Source organism: Mus caroli, chromosome 11 (genome assembly GCF_900094665.2).
Source record: "Mus caroli chromosome 11, CAROLI_EIJ_v1.1, whole genome shotgun sequence".
Classification (NCBI taxonomy): domain Eukaryota; kingdom Metazoa; phylum Chordata; class Mammalia; order Rodentia; family Muridae; genus Mus; species Mus caroli.
Genome location: NC_034580.1, coordinates 90,002,211 through 90,014,248, shown reverse-complemented (window position 1 = coordinate 90,014,248; position 12,038 = coordinate 90,002,211). Strand labels below are relative to the sequence as shown.

At 45.8% G+C, this 12,038-nt stretch overlaps 1 protein-coding gene across 1 annotated transcript; it reads right to left on the bottom strand.

Moving 5' to 3' along the window:
- Positions 1-490: 490 nt before the first annotated feature.
- On the bottom strand, positions 491-7,071 carry Ankrd40cl (ANKRD40 C-terminal like). Its single transcript, XM_021178385.2, has 4 exons — positions 6,906-7,071; positions 5,342-5,416; positions 3,822-3,997; positions 491-2,806 (listed from the first exon to the last, which is right to left on the bottom strand). Exons 1-4 carry the CDS (start codon positions 6,943-6,945, stop codon positions 2,660-2,662), a joined length of 438 nt encoding a protein of 145 aa, XP_021034044.1. The 5' UTR covers positions 6,946-7,071; the 3' UTR covers positions 491-2,659.
- Positions 7,072-12,038: the final 4,967 nt, after the last annotated feature.

Genomic DNA, 12,038 nt, shown 5'->3' with positions numbered 1-12,038 from the left:
TTTGAAGTTGAAAGTGTTGCTTTTAAAAAGTGTGTTTCAAGTAAGCTGAAACAGGGTAAATGGCATTTTCGTGTGTCAGAATGATGGATTTTCTATTAACATGCATTTCCCCGAGTTTCACAGTTGATCTATTTCTTTCCCTCAAGTAGATCAGTTATCTGTCAACAGGTTTGTTTAGGGGCAACTTTGGAAACAGTTCAGCACAGTTAAGTGTCAGCCCTAGGTACATACTCGAAAAACTCTTACATGCTACCAGGAGAAGGATGAACAAATATCTTAATGTCATCTTGTGTAATGAAGAAGAGAAAACCCAAACCAGCAAAACCCTGGGCGGATCCCATCAGCATTTGTGTGGATAACTAGCATGACCCATCCCCACGATGGAATTCCACAGGCGTGAAGATGAACTTCAGCTCCACGATGACCACGACTTAATAATGTCCCCAGAAATCAAGCCACAGAAGGATTCATCCATTATGCTTCACTTTGGTAAAGGTCAAAACAGGCTGTTAAGAATACACGGTAAATGACAGTGAAACTCAGTTGGCATACAGATCACGCTTAGCAGCTGCTTTGAGAATGACCTTGGAGGGCAAAGTGGGTTTCAGAGTAATGGCCACCGCTCTTTCTCTAACTCGATGGGCTTCTTTCTTTTTGAACTGTATGTTTGTGTGCTTTTGTGTATATGCTATTTCTTAATAAAAAAAAATTTTTTTAAGTGGGAAAAGGACTTGGTGTAGGTAGTGACTGATAAACATGCTAGCTAACCTCAATACATACAGGTTTTAAAAATACACTTTCTCCTTTTATTCTCGATGGTCTCACTGTATATAGCCCAGCCTATTCTGGACCTAGGGAATCTTTCCATCAATTCTTGGGTTATGAGTACACTGCCGTACTTGGCCAGATATAGAATCCTGAACACTACAGACAAGGCGTACACATGTGGTATCTTTTTTGTTAAATGGCAGCTAGGGAATGGGTACTCGTAAGCAGCTTTCCAAGGAAGATTAACAAGAACATTTTCTCTTTACGAAAAAATGATTAGGACTTGAAAAGCACCAGCAGATGTGTGGGGATCACATGGGCAAGCATTCATTCCTATAGTCCTTTCCCCCACACCCTGCTCAGTGAGGCTCTGTCACTTCAAGGTGAGCTGGGGACAGAGCTGTGAGCTCAGTGTGCATGTAGGCGCAGGTCTTGATACTGGGGTTGGTCAGTAAAGAGAAAATGTGCAACTCCCTCCCCCATTGCCTGCTGCCTTCTTGTCAGTGCAGCACTGCAGCCGTGAACTGGACCAGGACATCTGGCAGTAGCTGGCAGTACCAAGGGAAGTTGTGAGGAGTTAGGAGTAGAGAATGCTGACATTCTTCTAACCCAGCGAGGTTCTGGGCATCTTAGTCTAACATTCATTCTGCTGCCTGGTTCATTCCACCTAAGAATTATTTAATGGATTTGTTCCCTGTGCAGGGACTGTATATACATTTAAGATATGAAGATATGAAGTAAACCTAACTGTGCATCCTCCAGAACCCCCAGCTTTTATCTTAGGACATACAGAAAAGGGTCTGTGCATCTGTAATGCCAGCATGTGGGAGGTTTGAGGTCATTCCCTGTACTGCACAGAAAGTCTGAGCCCTTTGGGCTAATAAATCCCTCCCTGTCCCTGTCCTGTTTTTGCGTGGAGTATGATTATTAGAGCAGGTAAGAACTTGGTCCTTAGCTTTATGAAAGGATTACTGTTTGCACTGGAGCTAGGCACTGGATGGCACCTACTAGGTTCTGCCATTAGGATAGAGGATAACATTTGCCTCCTGACTAAGTTGTTTTTCAATTAAAATTGACTAATTGAAAACAATCAACATTTTACAAATAATGATTTTTAGCCATTTATTAACCTAAGCAGCCTTGAGCTCCTGCCTAAATTTTCCTATTGAAAGTGAAACACAAGGGAGTTGTCACTTGAGGATCCATCCTGCCCAGTCACAGTTAGCTGTTGCTGAGCCACTGAAGCTAGCCAGCATGGTTTTAAATACCCTTCTAACAGTTGTTGGGTATGGGTAATGCCTACTGTGTGTCCTTACCTTCCCTCTAGTCTCAGCTGCTAGGAATGCAAATGGTCTATGAGGAGCCCTGGTGTTTTAACTAAACTCAATTCATAAGGATCAGAGGTGACGCTAGTCAAGGAGCAATGGCTGTGCAAAGAGGAATGGTGACTAAACGTAGGCGGGTTACAGCTGAGTGCTTATGAAGTGAGTTAATAGCCACCACAAGTGGGCATGAGAAGAGCAGCTTGGGGTATGATGACTGCCAGCCTCCGAGTGAAGCTAGGGAAGCTGCCACCGACTACAGTGATGGGAGCTGTTGTCACAGATTGTCTCAGGCTGGAGAAGTTAATTTACTCAGATAAGTCATTCCAATGGATAGGTAAATGAAGCTGAGCGTGCGTGCATTCGTGCATGTATCTCAGTCAGGTGTCAGTATTGGGCTTCAGCACTTGAGAATAAACTTGGCCCCATGGGTGCCATGCATGAGCTTGTGAAACAGTTCCTACTAAGAAGTTGCAGGTGACATTTTTTCCAAAGTTCATTGTGGTTAGCCAGATTGTCACGTGGGCCTAGCCTCATTATTGACAAAATTATTGCAGACACTTCTGGAGCTAGTAAGTCATTTTGGCAGCATTACTATTGTAGCATGGTGTCTCTGTCCGAGGTAATGCTGTGTGCTGAGTCCAGTCAGGGTTTCCACTCTTCGCCAAGAGGAGTTCTATCTCCTGAAAGTCCTGGAGTCTTTGAATGTCTTTGTCCTACATGATGGGAAAGATTGAGTGATTTAAGAAAACTATGTAAGTCACTGAAATAGGGCAAACTATTACTGAAAGCTACTTCAGATTTGCTTTTCTCTCTCCATAGGAACTGTTAGCAGTTGAATTATTTTTTTGAGACAGTCTCTGCCTGGCATTCAAAGATGTCTACCTCTGCTTCTCCCAAGTACTGGGATCATCATGGTGTGTAGCACCATGCCGAGCTTGATATTAACACTATCTGGAAAGTATGATTATCTTGTGACTTAATGATAATTTACAAAGATTCTATCATCAAGGACCGAGGCATCAATAAAAAGGCCAGGGGCGTTTCGGAAGGTTTTTGGTGGGTTTTGTCCTGGAACATAGGCTATAAGACCACAGATGTTCTCACCTTCCAAGTGCTGGGATTATTAAAGGTGTGTGCCACCACTGGCCAGCTTGGGGGGGAGGGGATCTTAAAGCATGAAACCTGATATTATAATTTGAGATCTACATTTTCTTCCTGGGGAGAAAATTTCAAAGAAGGGTTAGAGAGATGGCTCAGCTGTTAGGAGCACTGCTTTTCCAGAGGTCCCGAGTTCAATTCCCAGCAAACACATGGTGGCTCACAACCATCTGTAATGGAATCCAATGCCCTCTTCTGGTGTGTCTGAAGAGAACAATAGTGTACTCATATACTACATTAAATAAGTAAGTCTTTAAATAAAGTTCAAAGAAACATTTCTGTGGATTGCTAGACAGTAAGTGCAGACCATGTTCTAGTCTGAGGACAATATTGCCTTTATTAGCCAGAGATTGGCCCAGCTAAAAGTAAAAGTCTTAAGTTGCAGGATCACTTGCCGCTCAAGCAGGCTTGTAAAATGAGTAGAAATGGCTGGTTGAAAGTGTCCCAGTTACTTCATGGCTCTCCTGTAGGTTCTAGCATCTTAAACTTCACTTGGAACATAAAAACTGAGTGATTGGCTTTGTGTCACTTCACACACCAGAATGATGCCTGCGGTGGCATGTGACCTACCTTCCGGAGCAGTGTGTTTGGCAGCTTCCTCATCTTCTCCACTTGTTCTGGGGGAATCCCCAGTTGAGAGCAGCTCACCTGGAGTAGGTTCTGGTAACTTAACTCTTGTCTGGGCAGTTCAATTTCAATGAAGTCATTTTCTCTGGAATCCTGAATTCTCACTTTAAGCACCAGCTCTGGTCACCCATAAAGTCAACATAGTTTTTTTTTTAAGAGATAAAATACCCATTTTAAAGGTTGTTAACATCAGTTATTATAGCAAAGATGATGCTGAGAATTGAACCATAAGGGCTGGCGAGATGGCTCAGTGGTTAAAAGCACCGACTGCTCTTCTGAAGGTCCTGAGTTCAAATCCCAGCAACCACATGGTGGCTCACAACCATCTGTAATGAGATTTGATGCCCTCTTCTGGAATATCTGAAGACAGCTACAGTGTACTTACATATAATTAATAAGTAAATAAATCTTTAAAAAAAAAAAAAAGAATTGAACCATAAGTAGACGTGGAGTTTTTGCAGATGTGCTGCGCTGACCGAAGTTTGATGCCAGCCAGTCTTTCCAAGCTGTGGTTTTGTTTAATTATTTGGAAAAGACATATGTCTTTGAATGCCATGTGTGTGTGCAGGTACCTGTGGTCAAAAAGTGTTCGATCTTCTGGACCTGGAGCTAGAGTCAGTTGTGACCTGCCAGATGAGAACCAAACTGGACTCCTGGAAGAGCTGTAAGCACCCAGCTTTCTGAGCCACCTCTCCAGCCCCCATTTGTCTTTAAAAGCAGGTCTCACTATACAGCCCAAACAGACCTTAAACTCCGGACTCTCCTACCTCAGCCTTGGAATGACGGGCGTGCACACCACACCTGGCATCTTCCTGTCTCTGGACTGGGGACTAAATACATGTACAGCAAGTATGCTCTGTGTGATCTTTTTAGCTCTTAGAGATTTAAAATACGTAATGGAGGATTGGAGAGATAGATGCCTCAGTGGTTAGGAGCACTAGCTGCTCCTCCAGAGAACCTGGGTTCCATTCCCAGCACCCACATGAGAGCTATCTGTAACTCTAGTTACAGGGATCCACTGGCCTCTGAGGGTACCAGCCACACATGGTGCACATACATACATGCAGAAAATCACCCATACATATAAAAGGAAAGCACACAGTGGATTTTTTTTTTTTTTTTGGTTTTTTTTTTTTTTTTTTTTTTTTTTTTTTTTTGGTTTTTCAAGTGCTGGGATTAAAGGCGTGCGCCACCACGCCCGGCCCACAGTGGATATTTTAAGACACAGTATAGCAGTTGAGATATTTGGCCGTTTGGAAAGTTAATATGAAATATTTATTGGGCCAGGGGCCAATCACTTCGTGTGATTCTTGCAGCATCCCTTAAGAGCTAGTGATTTGTGCAACTATGGCATTGAATGTGAGTCTTTGACAGTTTACTCTCTCAAGGACTGTATGGACTAGAGAGATGCGGAGCCATGTGGTGAGCAGTTTGACAACATGGTCCAAGAGCCTAGGCCTTACCTAGACCGGTGCTGTCAGTTCTGCTGTTGTGTGGCTCAGTCGGCAAGTGTGGGTTCATGCCGTGTTGACTTTGACCTGGGAGAGTTAGGAAAGAGATGGTCTGAGAAAGTGGTAGTTCCAGTGCTTGGCTGGGTCTGCTTCCTCCTTCCCCCACCCAAGCCTATTTTCCCTTCATGGGTAGACCAGGAAAAGGACTAGTTTTAATCTTAAAAAATAATAATAAAGGTTTATTTCCGGGTGGGGCATGCTGTGGTGCCTGTGTGAAACCTTTTAAGTAGGCTCTGAGGATTGGATTTGGGTCGTGGGCTTATGTGGCAACTGGCCATCCCTTGGACCCTGGTTTTAACCGTGAGTGATTTTTTTTTTTTTCTTAATTACCAAATCATGAAGCCAAGTCTATAAAGTGGTGCCTAATCTGGGACAGGAATAATTGTAATCTATGCTCTTATGTTTCTGTTGGTATTTTTGGTATGCACTGTTTTGTTTCCAGGTCTCTAGTGAAGCTACATAGTAGAAAGGCCCAGTTATACAGAGAAACCCATAGGCAGAGAAAAGCTTCCTTTAAAACCTTGTAGGGTGGGCTGGAGAGAGAGCCATTAAGAGCACTGACTGCTCTTCTAAAAGTCCCGAGTTCAATTCCCAGCGACCACATGGTAACTCACAACCGTGACTGAAAACAGCAACAGTGTACTCACATGCAGTTTAAAACAAAACAGGCTGAGGTTACGGTATGCCCGAGGCCCTGGGTTTGATTCCCAACACAAGAGTAACAACAAAACTCCAAAGAGATGACTGAGTCTTCAGAGTTGAATGAGCTTTTGCAGGACAGAAGAGGCAGGTGTCAGTGAGGAGAGAGTTACTGTGGTACCCATGTGAGGTGACAGCACTTGCCAGGGTAGAAGTTGAAACAAATAATTTCAAGATAGCAATGGCTTTGGGTCTCTCCAAATGCAAACCCTGTTTGTACTGCAGTGTCACATGCTCCAGGTGGGGAGACAGCCCTGCTCAACACAGCCCCCTTCTCACTCAGCAGAACTGTCCCATTCCTCACTCAGGGATTGTGAGGTCGTCTTTGCCCTTCCAACCTCTGCCATGGAATGACTCAGCCCTGTGCCCAGAGGCTGAAGTCTGTCCTAAGTAGCGTCTCACACATGTTTGTAAAGTGGAGCAATGGATTTGTGAGGTTCTGCTAACTCTGAGGAAACTTTCCCAAACCTAACTGGGTGGCAACAAATTGGGGTCTGAATGCATCCTTTGACACTGAGTTCTACACCTTGAGTAAGGTGTGTGATTGCTCTGAACCTGGAACCAAAAAATCCTAGTCAGCCCTAGTTCATTCACATGGTGACAAGAAGAAAAAGGAGTGCTCAGGAGGCCCCTTGGCACCAGTGAGTGCCAGATACTGCCTGCTGCTGCTTGCATTTGTTTAGCTAGTCCTGGGACAGAACCCTTGGCCCAGTTCCTCTGTTTATGACTGGCCCACTGCCTACAGCAGTAGCCACCACCTTCCCCCACTACCCTCTGCCACCGCTCCCCTTGAGTTTGGGACATGATCCAGACTTACCTGCCATCGTCTCCCTGATACCCTGTTCAGGCTCCTCCATGACAGATCAGTGTTCCCTCTCACGTTATATATCAGAGTCCAGCCAAATAGTGTCCTAGTGCCTCAACACAGGTCTGTGCAGTAACCGGGCCTGTGATATCGGCAGGGTGATTTATTGCTACACAGGCTTAGGTGTGCCATGTGACAGCAGAGACTGAAGTTCAAGGCTTCTCACTCCCTTCTAGGCTCTGACCCCTGGATACAGTTCAGGGTGGGAATGGGGCCCTTTGCTCTGGTCTGACTACCAGCAACAGGCACCTGGGAAGCCTCCACCAGTGTCAGGCTTTCTTTGGAAAAGATTTCTTGATGTACATAGAGAATAAGAAATGTCTAACCCCTCAGTCCTAGGATTGAACATTCCCTCTCAACCCCTCCCTTGGTTGCTGTGCATGACTGGGAAGAAGCAGGAAGCCCCTAGGCAGCCTGTCTTGTGAATGTGATCCCTTGATTGCAAGAACCAAAGTGCTAGAGGTAGGCTGGCACAGGAGACTTGGCGAAGGGTGGGTGGGTCTGGACAAAGTCCCCAGTGAGGCTGCTCTCGAAGACTCTCATAAGCAGGCTGTGAAGCAGGAGGAGCATGGACTGGGACCATCCTATGGTTGGTTCGCGTTTAGCAGTCCTGCGGCAGAAAACAGCAAACGGATGATAGATCCAGTGAGCTGGTCTTTGGTCATATGCACACCTAAATGCAAGAAACTGGCCGCCTGGCCACCCTACAGGGAGACTGCATTAGACAATCTGGGCGCTGTATAGGCAGGCACTGGGGTGCTTAAAGCCCTGTGTGTGTAATGAACAGCTACAGTGGGGAAATTGCTTAAGGAGCAAATGAGGAAATAGGTCCAAGGAAGTGAAATGCTGTCAATCACGTAGCCAGTTAGGCACATGCTGGCAGTAGACTTGGGTGGCATGTCTGCCTCCCCACCATGCTATGCAGATGATGACTTCCTGCCATGAGTGGAGGAAGGTAGGGCTGACAGGAGGAGGTAGGGCTGCCTGGCCTGACCTGAGCATGGGTATAGAAATGTACTTTGGCCAGCCAGGCTGCCAGGGTGTGGTGAGCCATAAACAATCACCCCACCTGTTGAAACAGGCTCAGTGGACAGGGGGCTGCAGCCGAGGGCAGCCTCCACTCATCCCATACTGTTCTCACAGCTCCCTGTGAGATTTGTTCCCTGTGCATATGTGCACAGTCACCCAGCAGTACCCACTGCGTTTCTGTTAATGGCCCCGCCTGCCTGATGATTTGAGATTCACCTTTCCTGTTTTCCCTGTATCTCATCTACCCGTTGGTGTCTTGTCTAACTCATGCTAAGACAGCATGGGTTTAACTAGAGAGGGTTATGCTGATTTTCCTCAGCCAGGAAAGCCAGATCTCCTTCATAGCTTCTATTTTCTGACATTTTTTTCCTTAACCATTATTGCTTTTTTAATTTTTTTAAAAAAAATTTTATGTGGTCTACAGGCAGGTGAGATGCATCATAAAGGCGCCCCCAAGCTTTACAACCCGGGTTCCTGAACCCATCTAAGGCTGAAAGGAGAGAACCGGCTCTACTAAATCACCCCGATCTTCATGCATGCACTCCCAGCCTCAGCAGCGCAGTGTGGCTGCCCTTTGTCCACACTGATTTTTCAAAGGATGTTTGTACCAATTAACCTTGGGAAGCAGAAAATGTTCTACTGACCCCTCCCCTAGCCAAGGACAGACTGTATAGTGTAGGGTGTATCACATAATAAAGACAGTGTTTCCAGGGAGGCAAACACCATATTACTTGTGCAGAGGTTGTATGTGTGTGTGTGTGTGTGCACATACACACACTCTTGCTCAGGAATGGGGCAGCAAGGTGGCTTTAGGTGTTTGCTATGCAAACCTGCGACCTAAGCTCCATTCTTGGAACCGACATAAGTGTGGAGGGCAAGAACTAACTGCTCTAAGTTGCTGTCTGACCTCGACACTGCAAAACACATGTCCACACACATTCATGCTCATATGAATAGTGATAAACATGTTTCAAGACTGTTTTCTCATACCCAAGGTTCTGGCTCTGTAAGCTCTTGTTAATTATTTACTTAGAGACGACGCCTCCTGTATCCCAGGCTGCCCACCAACTTCTATATAGTTGAGGATGACCTTGAACTTATGACCGCCTTGCCTCCACCAAGTGCTGGGATTACAGGAGTGCAGCGCACCTGTGTTACATGGTGCTGGGGATTGAACCCAGGGCTTTGTGCACACAAGGCAAGCATGCATCCAACTGAGCTGGGCCCGTAGCCCTGTTGTTTTACAACTGTTGGTATGTGTTCTAATGACCGAGGTCAGTATGGAGGAAGCAAGTGGTTTGGTAAGCAGTCTTAGAGCATTCTGCATACCCATGCCGTGTGGAAAGGAGAAATTATAGAGTCTTGTTGCCCTCAAAGATCCAGTGGTGTGGTGAAACCACCTAGCCCCAAAGGCCTCTTCAGTGAGTCCAAGGCCAACACAGTTTCCTACCTGGTAAACAGTACAAGAAGGGGTGGGGTGAGAAACCCGGCTACTTCAGAAAATACTAGCTCCTTGGGATTTGGATGGGAAGTCTTCCCACAAAAGGCCCATTGTTCTAGCTGGCGGTGCCATTGAGAGGTTATTGGGCCATAAGAGTGATAACTAGGAGGTGAGCCTAGTTGGAGGAAGGGGATCACTGAGGTGAGGTTGGGGGTGGGGTGTCACTTCTTTCATCTGCACTTCTGGGCTGCCATGAGGACAGCTTTGCTTTCCCAGTGCCCCTCTGAGTGGTGGTCTGCCTCAACACAGTCCACGGTGGTGGTACCGTATGAACATGAGCTGTGACCTCTGAAACCAGAAGCCAAAAGAAATCTTTCCTCAGTTGTATCATCCATCTTTCATCTCGGGCATCTTGTCACCATGACAACAAGAAAAGATAAAGGAAAACCAAAAACCTGGCTCTTGGAATATGAGACTGAAACAACTAAATAGTATCTGAGTATTCTCCAGCCTTCACAAAAACCATAGACTCACTAAAGGAAAACCTATACAGGCTGATCAAATTCCCTCCAAGGAGGAACACACTCAGCCCTAGTAGAGAATTGTAGGCTTTTTTAATGGGCTGCACCAGAGTATTTCAGGGTGTACTCTGCCAGATTCCTCATTGAAGCCCACATTTCCAGACCCTTGTCTACCCAAACACCTGTGTCAATCTCTACAGGGAAATTCTTAGGCACAAGATGGCTGGGCTGAAGGATGAGCGCACTGGTCCCCATGCTGACAGAACATCTTGGAGGTTGTTTCTGTGTCTTGTTTCCTTTTCTCCTCTGTCTTGTTCTGTTTGAGAGTGTTTTTACTTGTCTTTCCATGCATTTAAAATGGTCCCATCCTTGCCGGGTAGTGGTGGCGCACGCCTTTAATCCTAGCACTTGAGAGGCAGAGGCAGGCGGTTTTCTCAGTTCAAGGACAGCCTGGTCTTAACAGTTCCAGGACAGCCAGGGCTATACAGAGAAACCCTGTCTCAAAATAAAATAAAATAGTCCCATCTGATTCCACTCCCCCACCCCCACCCTGAGGACTGAAGAGATGGCTTAGTGGTTAAGAACACTTGCTGTACAATTTTGGGGACCAGAGTTTAAACTCCAGCATCCATATAACAAGACAGGCACTCGACATGCTTGTAACCCCAGCTCTGAGGAGGACAGACACAGGTGGGTTGCTGAGGCTCGCTGGCATCCCTCCGAGGTAGGAGAAAAATGAGCCCCAGGTTCAGGAAGCAATCCTGCCTCAAAGGAATCCACAGAGACTACAAAGGAGGGCAGGAAGGCACTCATGCCCTCTTATCTCCATACATGTGCACGGAAGCATGCACATTTTAAGCAGTATTTCTATTTTAACTATGTGTATGTGTGCATGCCTGTGTGTGAGTGTGGGCAGGTGATTACAGTGTCCACAGAGGCCAAAGGCATTGGGTCCCTTGGAGCTACAGCGGTTGTGAGCCACTCTGACAGTTCTGGGGCTCAAACTTGGGTCCTCTGCAAGAGGACCACATGCCTTAACCACTGAGCCATCTGTCCAGCTTCACAATTTTTTTAAAAAAAAATCAAACAATTCTTAGCCAGATGTGGCACACCCAGGAGAGGCAGAGGTAGGTAGATCTCTGAGTTAGGGCCAGTCTGATATACATGGTCAGTTCTAGGACAGCCAGAGCTATTTCAACAACAACCTGGCAAAGGCAACTCAAGGAAGGAAAGGGCTTATTTCACTCATGAGTTGAAGATGATGTCCATTATGGTAGACAAGACATGGTGGGAGCAGAAAGCAGCCAGTCACATTGCGTCCACAATCAGGAAACAGATGAACGCCCATGTTCAGTGTTCTTTCTCCTGTTTAGTCACTCTGGGATCTCCACTCACATGTAGGGTGGGTCTCCATACCTTAGTTTAGCCTGGTCTAGCAACCTCCTCACGGGCATGCTCAGAAATTTGTCCCCTTAAAAATTCTAGATCCTGGTAAACTGACAGCGCTAACCAATGCAGTTAACAATTGTAAATTTGTGAGAAAAGAACACATTATAGGATAAAAATCCTGGGAGCAGCAAATTACAAATACTCAATTTTTAAATAAATAAAAATGTTTTTCTTTCTAAAATTCAATTATGTAGTATATAAAAGATAGATGCTGCCCTCTCCCTCCTCTCCCCCCGCCCCCCAAGTACTCATGGTTAAATGGAGGCAGGAGGATTAGAAGTGCAAGGTCATCCTTGGTTACATAGTGAGTTTGGGCTACATGAGAGTCAGTCTTTAAAAAGGGGGTCTGGAGAGATGGCTCAGCAGTTAAAGGACACTTCTGCTCTTCCAGAGGTCCTGCTTTCTGTTCCTAGCACCTACATGGTGGCACACAAAGGCCTGTAACTCCCCTTCCAAGGGCTCTGATGCCCTCTTTCTGGCTTCCAAAGGCTCCTGTATGCTTTCACATGTTGTATAAGGACAAGCACACACACACACACTACACACTATACACACACATATACACACACACACGAAAGAAAAAGAGAGAGAGAGAAATAAAGAAAGAAAAAGGAAGGAAGGAAAGAAGGAAGGAAGGAAGGAAGG

Coding starts and splice junctions, on each gene's coding strand:
- Ankrd40cl (XM_021178385.2), bottom strand. CDS start 6,945: ATGGAGGAGCCTGAACAGGGTATCAGGGAGACGATGGCAG. Junction 5,417..6,905: donor TATCAGGGAGACGATGGCAG/GTAAGTCTGGAT, acceptor TAACTCTCCCAG/GTCAAAGTCAACACGGCATG. Junction 3,998..5,341: donor AACTGACAGCACCGGTCTAG/GTAAGGCCTAGG, acceptor ATGGGTGACCAG/AGCTGGTGCTTAAAGTGAGA.